Below are 13,809 nucleotides of genomic sequence, written 5' to 3' on the forward strand. Positions count from 1 at the left end.
TTGCTACTAAAATATAAAATCAAAATCAATTTTGTCCTTTGAAGATGTCAACTCTCTGAGAAACTCCTCTAACTGTCCCATCTCCTAGGCCTCAGTGACTCCATCTGTGAGATGGGTAAAATGTTGAGACTATCTGTGAGGATAGATATTAACAGCTAATGAGGTAATTACTTCTGTGAGTTTATATAAAAATTAAAATATACAGGTGAGCGCCATCGTGACTGAATTGGAAAGAAAATTTAAATTTAGTGATGGAAAGAACACTAGAGATCATCTACTCTTGTCCATATTGTGGTATGAATGACATATCGAGGATCCCTGGGTTTCAGGGTAACAGCAGGAAGCTGACAGGAACTGCCTCATAAGACTATTCAAGGGACTTTCTCACCTCAAGGGTTCACTCAAGCAAGAACATAGGGGAGGTTGGTATAAACTTAAGAAGTCCAAATGCAAACCAAACCAACTCCTGAGTTGATAGGAATTCGGCCATGTGAATGTCTCATCACCAGGGGATCCTAGAATCTTGAGGACCAGATTTTATCTCCAGAATGTGCGACCTAGCAAGTTGGCTTCACTTCTAAGGCAGAAAGAAACTCAAGCCCCTTAAGGAATCACTAATTCAGTAGACTCTGATCTTCTAGATATATCTCTGATCTTCTAGACATCTTCTAGATAATTACTAGTTCAATAGGCTGTGATCTAAATATATTGTTTTCATTTTTTCATTACAGAAAAAAACAGAAGTTATAGAAAAAAGGTTTTTAAAAATCACCCATATCAGAGAAAACTACTGTTGATCTCTTTCTAAGCATTTTCCTATATACAAACAAAAATGCCATATAACCATCCATTATACTGTTTTGTTATCTTCCCTGTAGATATGCTTAACATCTGACCAGCTACCCATCCAGGGAAGACTGTTGCTGAGGAAAGACTGATTTCTATCTGTACATGTATCCAGATATTTCAGTAGGATAAAGAGACTATGGACAGGCATAAACAATCTTGTCTCACTGGCATTAGCCATTCTACGTCTTTCTTTCTTCCACTTTTTAAATCTTCTTTCTCTGAGACTTTACACTTTTTTGCTTCCACCTCCCATCCCTAGTCTATTTCTGTCTCACCATGTACAGTTGTTTCTTCTGTTCATTATTAATATATTTGCATTGTAGTTTCATATGATCTAGACATGAGTTAAAAAACAATTAAGTTTGCCACAATTATACATTCAACATTGATTTGAAGAACTGTGACTAAAGGAAGAGTCAGCTGAATGAGCTAACTGAGCAGGCAGGGCAGTCAGCTGGAAGGATTGGCTGAGTAAGTGGCTTTATAAAGACAGGAAGGCAAGACCATAACTAAAGGTGGAAGTGGGAACCAGAGACCTGATGGGTAGCCAAGGACTGGGTCTCTTCAGGTCAGAGATTATATACCTTATAAATAGGAGGACAAGAGCCAAATTCTAGAAATACAGGTGGCAAGAGACCTACCTAGAAATTTGATGAAAGGATGAGACTTATTTCTAAGAATAAACCACAAAAGTTGGCAAGAGGCTTGGGGAGGCTACATGCTGATATGGAGGGCAGTATCAGATTTCACAAATTATTAAGGTAATGTCCACACATACACACACACACACGCACACGGAGATCCAAATAACACTGTATCACTTGCGTTCTTTTATGTGCAACTCTCTTCCATTCCCCTACATATACACACCCTACAATCAGGACAAACGTTTTCGTGATCCCAATAAATATAAATGGATTAAATTCATCAGTTAAAAGAATTATTTCCTGCTATATACTTTTTATAAGATTTACTTAAAACATAATAAAAAGGTTGAAAATAGAAAAATTATTCCATGCAAACGCTTATAAAAAAGAAAAAATATGCTATTAATACTAGATAAAACTATTTTACAATTATACATTTATATAATTGTACATTTTACATTCTACATTTTACAATTATAAAATGTAATTACTTGTGTGCCAAATTTTAGTTTATCTTTTTTTTTTTTTTTTTTTTTTTGAGAAGGAGTCTTGCTCTTTCACCCAAGCTGGAGTGCAGTGGCGCGATCTCGGCTCACTGCAGGCTCCGCCCCCCCAGGGGTTCACGCCATTCTCCTGCCTCAACTTCCCGCATAGCTGGGACTACAGGCGCCCACCACCTCGCCTGGCTAATTTTTTGTATTTTTAGTAGAGACGGGGTTTCACCGTGTTAGCCAGGATGGTCTCAATCTCCTGACCTCGTGATCCGCCCACTTCGGCCTCCCAAAGTGCTGGGATTACAGGCGTGAGCCACTGTGCCCTGCCTAGTTTATCTTATAAAATGATCATTTTTGGTTCCTTTTGGAAATATCTGGAAAGAAATTATAAATATACATTTATATAACACATATATTCTACTTCTCAATCATTAAGAAAAACATATTCATTCATTATTCAGAAATGGATCACATCCTATTCTCCAAACGGCTCTTTCTCTCCAGTTTAATGCATCCACACAGAATACCTCTGTGTTGCCCATAGCTGGGCACTGTGTGTACAAAGATAAAACACCCACTCCTGGCCTTGACATACTCTAAATGTTACACATTGTAATCATCTGCATCACATAATGAAAAACTGTAACTCCTTATTTAAACTTGTTTATCTAAGTTCCAAATTACAAGCTATATGAGGTCTGAGCCATTATGTATCTTCCCTGCTATCATCTTTGAAAGTAAAACTTCTCTTTTACAGTCAATGAAGGCCATAATCAGCTTCCATCTAAGCTCTTCTTAACCTGCAGAACAAATTCTATTGCACTTATCATAGATTTGGTGCTAAAATTTCACAGTCAATGCTGCCTGACAACCATCTATTACAATTTTTCTGTTGAATTAGACAGTATAATGCTACACGGCTCAAACAGCCGGCAGGCTACATGACTTTGTCAATCTTTATTATCGACATACTGCAAAAGGCAGAATCTCTTTTCAATTCCCAGTTTGCAATTCATAATTCTTAGCCCTTGATTAAAGTTCTCACCAATGTTAAGAAAGCAGCAGAAGGAAACCACATGAAACTCAAACTATCTGGAGGGGGGGAAATATTAGTTATTGTTTACTGTGATAGACAAATGCCAAAAAAGTTAAATTTTAACCTGAAAGACTGAAACCAAGTCTTCAATTAGCCTCTGTTTGTTGTAAAAAAAAAAACAACCAAAAAACCTTGTGGTAGGTATTCTATCTCACAAGGCAGAATATAAATGGAACTGAGAAAGTAGAATACAAAAGGTTTTTCTTAAATGTCTTTCAACATATATGAATGTGTATGAGAAACAGAGTCTTCACAAACTCTTTGAATATTATGTTCCAAACATGACACCATAACCTACAATCACAGCATAGAAAAGACATATATAGGGAGACTCGCTTCTAAGACTTTTTGAAATATTTTGAGCTATATTTAACTCCAGAACAATTCTGTTCAATCTGGTTGGATTTAGTCCTCCCCTACAGAGAAGGGAAATAACAGGTTATGGGACATCCTCAACATTATATAATGGTACAAAAATTAAACCTGAATAACAATTTTAACCCACTGAAATGACTCAGAGAAATTATGCGATCACATATAGCAGGGGTCTACTACTTAAAGGCCAGATTGTAAACATTACAGGCTTGTGAGCCACAATTCTCTGTGTCTGTCACAACTATTCAACTGTACCATTGTAGCATGGAAGCAGTCATAGACAATAGGTAATGAATAAATGTAGCTGTGTTCCAATAAAATTTTATTTACAAAAACAGGTAGCCCATCCACAGGCTAGAGTTTGTTAACCCCTGACATACAGAACTACTTTCAGGCTTAGACAATCTTTCCTTTGTAGGGAGATATGCCTACAAAGAAATACATAAGATAAAGTAAAATCACATAAGCCCTTTTGCTTGGATGAAAGACTCCATCACTGATTTTAAAAAATAAGACTTTGACACAGTAGTTACAGGTTCCTGTTTAGATTATGCCCTTCTACATGAAGACATTGCCACTGGAAACCCACATGAGAGTAGTTGCATGGCTTAAGAAAAAAAGTGAAATTATAAATGTACTTATAAGTGTTTGTTTTCCTATTGCTTAAAAGCTGTATTTTTATTCTTAACAACCTCTCTGCAAATATAAATGTTTTATTTAAGATTACTTACCCATATTTTGCCAGAGATGCTAAAAAGACCAGCCATTCCAGACATCCTTAAAAAAAAATAAAGAGAAGAAACAGTGATCATATATACTATTTAAAAAAATGAAAATCAGGTCGGGAGGACTGGTCCTTTTCCCTCTACTTCTTGCTAAATATTGCCCCCTCTCCCAGATTCATATCTGTTCTTACAGAGCTTAGATTAAGTGGCTATCATTTGCATCACTCTGCTGCAAATCTATTCCAACTCCTTGGTCCTTTCTCCTTTCATTGTTCCTACCTGGCAAAAATCTCAACCCTGAGCAGCTGAATGTCTCTGGGGAAAAAACATCACATAACCAGATGACAGTTCTTTCTGCTTCATAGTCCCAAACCTAAGTGGACACTTAATACTGTCCAGCATTTTCTAAGCTCTAACTAAGATAACAGCTCATTTCCTTTTCCTTCTCTTCAAAACTTACACATCTTCCCATCCCCATGTACTCTCAGCTAACAAGCACTCCTCATGTCACTGTGAAATCAGAAGCCACCATGTGATCTCTCTCATCTTCCCGTTACCAAATCTGAGCCTGGCGTCCACCTGCATCCACCTTCTCTTGTTATGACAGGGAAAGTCTAACTCTCCTATCACGGTCCAATTCCTCCACTTGGTGCCTTGGATCCTATCCATTTTGTCTTATTAGGACTTGGTTCTTTCTCTCATCCTCCCTTCCTGCACAAGCAACTTCTCTCTCTCCTAGAACAGTCTCACTGGCATATAAACATGCTCTACTCTCTTTTACCTTTTAAAAAGAGTATCCCTGGACCTCACATGATCCTCCAGCTTCACAGACAAATTTCTCCAGATTACTCTACACATGCTGTTTCTTCTTTACTGTGCCTTTAATCCATTCAAATCTGGCTTCCACCCTCACCACTACAGGAACACTGATTGTCAAGGCCATGATGACCTCACCATGCTTCATTCAATGTCCATGTCTCAGACTTGATCTCCCTTTGCCTCTTAGTAACATGGGATACAAGAGACGACGCCCTTCTTCTTGAACACTCTCATTTGGCTTCTGGAAGATGGCAGACCTTGGTTTTCATGTTGCCTCTCTGGTACTCATTTTCAGTTTCCTTTGGCTGACTTCTCAACACAGGTTCTTAATTTGGGGGTGGCCCATGACTCATCCCCAAGTATTCTTCTCTTTTTCCATCTTTCTAGGTGTTCTCCTCACCTCAACATTGTCTGTAGGTTTTTTGTGTTCCTGAATTCTTCATGGGGACCCAGTTCCATGCATCTGATACGCTTTGAATCTGTATTCCCACCCAAATCATATGTTCAATTTGTGAGATATGATAAGGTTTCTCTTCAAATAGCCTAATCAATCTTTTAATTCAGAGTTAACCACCCCCTCTCTTTTTTTCCCTTTTCCTTTCTGCCTTTGTTAAATGCCCAGGCACACCACAGTACCAGGCGTTATCAGTACCAGCTCACATTCCTTTCCTTATTTAAAAAAAAAAAAAAAAAAAAACTATCTGACTCACTACAGACACCTTTCCCCTTTCCTCTTTCTTTTACGTGCCCACCTTATCTAAAAAAATTCAAATGTTTAGCCAACTAAAATTAGTTTAGATTATACACCGGACCCCGGACAATAAAAAAAGGATACAGGGGCAAGACTTGCATCAAAAATAACGGCTCTCATACCCCTTTGTTCAAGTGTGCTCTCATGGCGACTGGCCAAAAAGGCACCCCTCTGCGCAAAAATAAAATTGCTTTGCTAAATATCCTTTGTTCAAGTGTTCAATTTCCTTAAAATTGTAAGGGTTATTCCTAACAAATTGTAATCCCTAATGCTGGAGGTGGAGTCTGGTGGAAAGAGATTGGATCATGGGGGCGGATTCTCATGAATAGTTTAGCACCATCCTCTTGGTGCTGTTCTCTTGATAGTGAGTGAGCTCTCAGGAGCTCTGTGGTGCCTCCATCCTTCTCTCTTGCTCCTACTCTGGCCATGTGATGTTACGTGCTTCCCTTTTGCATTCCACCATGATTATACGTTTCCCGAAGCCTCCCCAGAAGCCAAGCAGATGCCAGCATCATCCTTCCTGTACAGCCTGTAGAACCAAGAGCCAATGAAACATCTTTTCTTTATAAATTACCCAGTCTCAAGTATTCCTTTATAGCAATGCAAGAATGGACTAATACAGCATCCAACGTGACAGTTCTACAAAGTCTGCATCTCAAACCCAACAAGTTTTACACAGAATCCTTAATTTTCTCTTGCCCAAGGCAATAACAAGTACCAGGATCCATCATGTACTCAAACCAGAAACTTCTAAGTTTTTATTAATGAAGACTTCTTCTCCTTCACCTTGGCCAAGCCTACCTTCAAAACATATTTTAAATCCAATCAGCCTCTCCATTGCCACATCCCCACTGCCGCCACCTGACACAAGCTACCACTCTAAGGCTCGACTCACTTCATCCATTCTTGCCCTCTCCAATCTCCTCTCCTAAGGGTCACCTTCTCCTTGTGTGTGCTGATAACTTCCAACTTCTTTCCTGTGGCCACAGGCCCTGCATGATCTGGCTTCAGCCTGCCCCTCTTACTCAGCTCATACTACATTCCCTTTCACTATGCTTGACCCTGGTCACCATTCTGCTCCTTAAGTACACCAAGCTCCTTTCCAAACTGGGGCTTATGCATATGCCATACCCATTCCTGGGAATAATCTACCCTCTGCTCTTTGCCTAAGCTAGTTCCTTCCATCCTTCAGATCTCACCTGGAGGCCTCCCTTCAGAGAAACGTCTCCTACTCCCTCCATCTAGAAGAGCAGGTCCATAACCCCATAGCTATCCCCCGTCTTTGTAAAATATGTTGTTGTGTTTTTTATCCACCCTTGTCCCGACTATGACTCTCTGTACCTGAGGTGAATGTCTGTCTTGTTCAGTGTGGAATACCTAGCACCTAGAAAAGTATCTGGCTAAATCAGTGTTCAGATGGTTGTGGAATGAAATGCAAGAGGAGTTGTTTTTAGAGTAAGCTATGTGTTTCCTTAATATTAATATAGATACCACTAGATGATTTACTCCTGAAATATTGCTTGATTTGCTCCTTTTTCAGTAGGGAAATTTCTTACACTTGTATATACTAATATAAAATTATCTATATATATGACAATCCACTCAAAATTAAAACCAACCGTGGAAAAAGTTGTTATGGTTTGGCCTAATCTACCTCACCAAGTATTACACAGTTTGCCATCAAGGCCACAGCTATCCACTGTGGTATTCTGCTAGGCAGCCAAAGACTCTACAGGTTTTGTTTTCCACATAATATATAATAGCAATTCCTTCATAAACTCTAATTCAATAAAGAGTGACTCCTCTGTCTCATCAATAACTTAAAAGGAAGAAAGAATGGTAAATCACGTTCAATACCATATTTTGTAAAGAGAAAAATAGTCATTGTGGCTTAGTGCAAAAGCTGGAAAAGAGGCGTTCTGTAACCCACTCAAATCTGGCTACTTAATTCCCAGTATACTAAAAACCAGCTGAAACATATGTGGGTCACAAAATCAGAAACACCGCATGGGCTAAGCATGGCCATCAGTAATCTGGGTAATCAGAAGTAAATGTGAAGAAAAACATAGGCTTTTTCGAGACCCACAGGCTATTAACTTAAAACCTCCCGTTTTATTAATAACACCTTGTCATTAAAAAATTAAGTTACGTTAGAGAAGCCGGGGATTTCCAGCCAGTCAGAGGCTCAACTGATTGCCATTTCTTCTCTAAGATATAATTCTGCAGGTCTTCGAAGATTCCTGGGCCACGATAACGGCGGAATATCCCATCCTTTGCACTATAAATTATGAAAACAAGTAGAAAGCAAATGCATTAAAATAACAGATGTTACAGATAATAAAAATTAAAATAGCTATCGGTGATACATCTGAACGCCACTTCAATTTTAAATTGGCTCAACTGAAAACTATACGTAGACATAAATCAGAAAGTGTTAATGAGCTTTATTACAAGTGAGAAATCCAAACCTAAAAGCGTTAACAATCTATGTTATCACCGTACAATGTGTGACTAAAAGCAGAGTTCTTGGCAGTGTTTAATATGCCAAGTTACTTTTTATTATTTTCGCTACCAATTACTTTAATTTTTCTCTTACAATAGCAAAACAGCCATTGTTATCAAGTTTAAAACATTGTATCTACATTTTCAAATTCATGTCATTCAAGGCCCTCTCCTCAAACATCAACAAAAAACCTCATACCCCCCTTCAACCTGGCCTCCCTCTCACCTACTTGCTGCAATCAGGGCCCCCAGGGAAGAGTCTAGCCTTGCTGTTTTCTCCTTTTTAGGTCTCGTTCACTACTTGGTGCAACTGGGGGTTATGCTCCCTGGACTCTCTTGAAACCACTCATATTGGGGGTCTCCAATGACCCCTAAGTGCCGTATCCATTTCTGTTTCCTTCACCTGTTACTGGCATTGTTCATTCACTGCTGAATACCACTTCCTTCTTCCTTTTGCTTGGCTTTTATGACAGGAGCTCTCTGGACTTCTTCCTACTGCTCTGAGCATTCCTTCTCCATTTCCTTCACTCACTGTCTTCCTTTGCAGATGTCCTAATGTTGGCCAATCCCAGGTTCCATCCTTGACCTGCTTCCCTTCCCCACCATACGTGTTCTCTCTAGATACATTTCAATTGTTATTTACCTCAATGCTGAGGAATTCTCAATATGTATCTCCAGTCTAGATCTTTCTTCTGAACTCTGGATCCTGACATCAAATTGTACCTAGACTTCTCCATTTGGAACTGGCAAGGGCAAGTCACACTTATCTTTTGGATTTTTGTCTCTATCTTCCAAACCTCCTCTTAGTTTAATGGCTCCTAATCTTGAAGGCAGGCAATAGCATTTACAAGTTAGTTACACATGGCCTGTTGGTAGTCATAGACTCTTCCTCCCCATGGCTAATCAATCACCAAGTCCCACTGATCCTACCTCCTACGTATCTCCGGAATCCACTACTTTGTCTTTCCCCTGCCTGTACCTGAGTCTCTCTGGCCTCATCACTCAGCATGATCCAGCTATACCTGTGGCCCAGCCATAAAGAACTATTTCGAAGTTCTCAAAAGGTAGCTCATTCTCTTGGGCTTTTTTATGCTATCTCCTTTAACTGGAAAGGCTTTCCCTACCTTGTTGGCTTAATGCATTCCTACTTAGATATTAAGAATTACCCCACCTCTGATATCACCAGAGAAATCTCTGACTTCTCCTGCCCATCTACCCCTGACATTAGGACCTCCATCTCTGCAGCAGTCCAGGAAAGCTTCTCTTGTCACAGCTCTCACTCAGAGCACACCAGCCTTGTTTCCCTCACATGTTAAGCTGAATGAGTGGCGGTCATGGAAGACAACTTAGAATTCCCGGTACACATCTATTGATTTCTAATCTTTGCAAGATTAGAAGATTATTTAAACTTACTGAAAAAATGCTGGGAGAGTGGTGACAAAGAAGCGGCCACTCAAACCTACAAGAAGCATAAACAGAACAAAAGTTACACTTAAGTCCTCCAAAAAAAGCAATAATCACATTATTAAAATCATTGCAATTATTGATTCACATTTACCATTTTCTCTGACTTACAGAAATTTCATTTCTACCCATTTTTATTACCTAACACTTTCTAGTAACTGACATACAACTTGCATCACTTGGATTGTAAGAAGGCTGAAAGGATAGGATTTAGAGTCATGCAAACTAGGGTTTTGCAAAGTTAAATACCAACTTCCCCATTCACTAACTTTGTAACTTTAGATTATTTAACTTTCTTAGTCTCAGTCACCTTTTTTCTGTAAAATGGGTATATAAAAGCCTAACTTAATGGTTCTAAAGTTAGATTAGGGCAAGTATTATTAGGCTTAGCACGGTGCTGGGTACATAGTGAAGGACTCAACAAACGATAGGTATGATTACATCAGTTATCAGTTTAAAAAGAATAAGTAATATGAAATGCTTAAGATCATATATAATGTTTGTACATTTATAAAATCTGTAAGTACTGTAAAGGGAATATATGTATGTGAAAAATATTTTTTCCGATTTGTTTTAGCAAACCTTTACTGAACACTAAGTACACATCAAATGCTATGCTATGTGCATGTAAAGACAAAGATAAATAAAACCCTTAGTACCTCAACAAATATTTACCAAGCACCTTCTTTGTTCCAGAGACTGTGATTACCGCCCAAGACACATGGATGAATAAAAACATGTGCAACCTTTATTCTCACAGAGCTTACAGTCTAGTAGCAAAAGGAAATAACTTATTCAAATAATCACAATCACAACCACAAACAGAGAATGATAATATCAAAAAAAGAGTAGGTATGCAAAAAAATGCTGAATGAGACTAGGAGTAAAGAACAGATCCTTGCCCTTTAAATGTTACAAATAAATAATATTTGCATGGGCACCAAGAATGAGTAAAGAGAATGAAAGCTTAAGTATCCTCTTGGCCAACATGGAAAAATGACAGAGGCATCATTTTAACATTTTCCATCACAGCTGCCTTTCCCACTATAGAACAATGTGGACAAAATCAAATATCTATTCAAACTAAGCTGCTCAAATCATACATCTCTGTGGTAACTTGCAATTCAAAACACTGAAGCTTTACTTTTAATAACATGGGAAATTTACTTTCACCCATTTTATAAATTAAATCCACATTCAACACAATTTAGTAACAAATGATGAGTCTTCTCAAAGAATTATGTGTTTTATTTCATTTCAGACCAAGTGGATTCCAAAACATCTCAATTGTATTTAAAAGGAAACACAGTACTCTGGAGTAGTAAAAGTCAATGTCACAAAAAGAAACACTTACTACAAAAATTTGTCATCGTACATTGGAAAAAAAAGTTGTGTCACTAATAACATAAATGCGAATGACCCAAAAATAGGTCAACTGAGGATTGTAACAAGTACTTCTAAGCGCATTTTCATCTCTCACATTGCTCAGGATTTCACCCTGGAGGGGAGCAAGGGTATCCTACAGTATACTTCCAATTCTAAATTGCCAGGGGAAAAAGTACTGTTATTCCTAAATACTTAAAAAACTAGTATATGCCTTTGGTTTAAGATAATTATTATGAACAGTTTCATACATTACTTCTTACCTAGCTATAGATCCTTATGACCAGCCAAAAATTTTATCTAAAGACAGTTATGGTATTAAGAATGTTTATTTTATTTGTATGGTTTTTTAAAATGGAGTGAAGAAATTAAATAGTATCTCATCACATCTTAAAGTTTTTTACTTAGATTTTATTTTTATCAGAATAAAGAGGCAAGATTTCTATTACATGTCAGGTGTCACTTAAAGTGATTTTTTAACTTGCTCTTTTGTATGTCCTTAGTCATCACTGGCTATGACAATAAATAAAGAAGTAAATAAGTAGAAAAATATTTCATAAAACACATTTAATTATACAATATATAAAACATTTCCAGATTCAGCAGGCTTTAGCTTAAGTCTTTTAGAAATTGCACCTTATTTCACAAAACATAAATTATCTTTACAAATAAATGTACCCATGAAAATCAGTGAGTACCAAGAAAAAGTATCAAAGTCATGGATGGTCTCTGAGGTTTTTCTGCATCTTTCTGGTTCTGGCAAAAAGGAATAACAAGAGAGTTGTTCCCAAAATTGCTAGATTAAAGGGTATAATAACTTTATGTCTCTTGATATGAACTGCTAAGTTGTTTCAGTGACCACTGTACCAATTCACAAGGCCATCAATTAAGGTTTATTAAAATAAAGACCAATAAATCATATCACCTCAAGATTACTTTCATTTATGTTTGTCAATATTTCTACAAATGACAACCTATGTGGAATATTAACAATAAGGTTGCAGCATCCAACTCAGACACAAGTTCAGTTTGCTGTCTGGAATAATATTCTGTCATGTAATGATATATTCAGTAAAATCAACAACAACAAGATCCAGAACAGTCGAAGTCCTCCTGGGATGATGACACACTACTAAATCCTTGTAGATCCAACACCATAAGAAATTCATCTCTAAAAAAAAAAAAAAAAGTAACTTCTGGGAGGCTAAAAGACATCCGAAAACTCTAGGTCTCATCTCAGTGCTCCAAAAATGTCTTCTAACTTTTAACACTGATTCTATGACGTGTCAAGAGAAATTTTCATTACCTGAAAATTAAAACATGACCACTTGGAACACAGAAGCACCATCTGAGGTTGTGGCTTCAGGGTTTAATAACATTAAGTTAAATGTGGATCTTGACAAAGAATTTGAACATCATAATAGCAGCTTGTTTCAGGATAATAGTTTACTGCAATAACTTCAGTAAGCTTGGAAGAAACAAGTATACTCCGAAGCTTTTCAGCAAAAAAGATAAAGTCAGGCCACAAAGCCTTCCAAAATTTCTACATGCCTTTTTTACTTTAAGGGTAACTTCCACTTCAAAAGGAAGACTGTGATGCAACATAAAGTGGGCACAAATGGAGAATGCAGGGTAGATTTTAACATTGTATCAGAAACCTTATTTTAAACACATGCAGCAAAAGAAAGAAAAATTAAAAGCTTAGAGAAAGAAAAAAATTATGGAAGAGAATTACATTTTGATAAGCCAAAACACAACAGAAATTATTTAGGTTCAGTATTAAGAAAACAGAGATAGCTAATAGCTATCTATTAGCCATTGTTGTACTATTTATTAGCATGTTATCTTTGTCATGTTACTAAACCTATCCTAGCCTCAGTTTTCTGAGTAAGACAGAGATAAACAGTTTGTTCTTCACGGGATTGTTATGAAGCTAAAATGCATGTAAATATATAGCACAATTACAGGCTGAAGTAAATGCTCACTAAATGTTGTTATTATCACCAAAGAGGGTAGCAGAAGGAAAATACAATGAAAAAAAGGAGAATTAATGAAAAAAAGGAGAATTAACCTTACCTTTGAGATTGAAATAAGGTTGTCAACATAATAGAAAACAAGATAAAATTTACAATTATAAAATTAAAAATATAACACTAACTAAAGTTCAGTAAACTAAATTGGCTTCTGCATTAATCAGTAGTTTTGAAGACAATGCTTACTCTTGGCTGTGGCAGGAGTCTGGCTTACCTCTAATCTAGTGAAATAGCCATCACTCACAGGGGATCTATGAGCAGCTGCTGTTTTCCTGACCTTGACAACTAAGCTCATCTGCATGGAACAGAAGGTTCAAGTATATACTCATTAAATTTAATTTCCCACAGTCAACTCAACTGAAACATCACCTGATCTATGCAGTATTAAACAGGCAATGTAATGTAACCTAATCTAAGGGCTGCCCTTTCCTCGGCTTCTACATCTCAGCCATAAAAATGCAACATGATTATAGTCTCTAGTCTTGATGACATGGGAGAGGGGCAGGGAAGTGCTGGGAGGGGAAAGACGGGCCCCTGGAGAGGGCTCCACCCTCAGGGCTGTGCCCATGGACCTAGGTGAGGACAGGCATTTCTGTTGTTGTGCCCACATGTTGCATTTCCTAAGACCACCCTGGCCCGCCACGCCCCCATCCTGTGCATATATAAACCCC

The 13,809-nt window shown here is 37.7% G+C and overlaps 1 protein-coding gene across 1 annotated transcript in view; it reads right to left on the bottom strand.

Moving 5' to 3' along the window:
- TMX4 (thioredoxin related transmembrane protein 4) overlaps window positions 1-13,809 on the bottom strand; it is a 39,131-nt gene that overhangs the window by 11,201 nt on the left and 14,121 nt on the right. Inside the window, exons 3-5 of the mRNA XM_003252546.4 lie at window positions 9,672-9,717; window positions 7,906-8,034; window positions 4,193-4,238 (exon numbers count right to left, since the gene is read on the bottom strand). Coding sequence (XP_003252594.1) covers window positions 4,193-4,238; window positions 7,906-8,034; window positions 9,672-9,717 — 221 coding nt within the window. The remainder of the gene's footprint in view (window positions 1-4,192; window positions 4,239-7,905; window positions 8,035-9,671; window positions 9,718-13,809) is intronic.

Source organism: Nomascus leucogenys, chromosome 11 (assembly GCF_006542625.1).
Source record: "Nomascus leucogenys isolate Asia chromosome 11, Asia_NLE_v1, whole genome shotgun sequence".
Lineage (NCBI taxonomy): Eukaryota > Metazoa > Chordata > Mammalia > Primates > Hylobatidae > Nomascus > Nomascus leucogenys.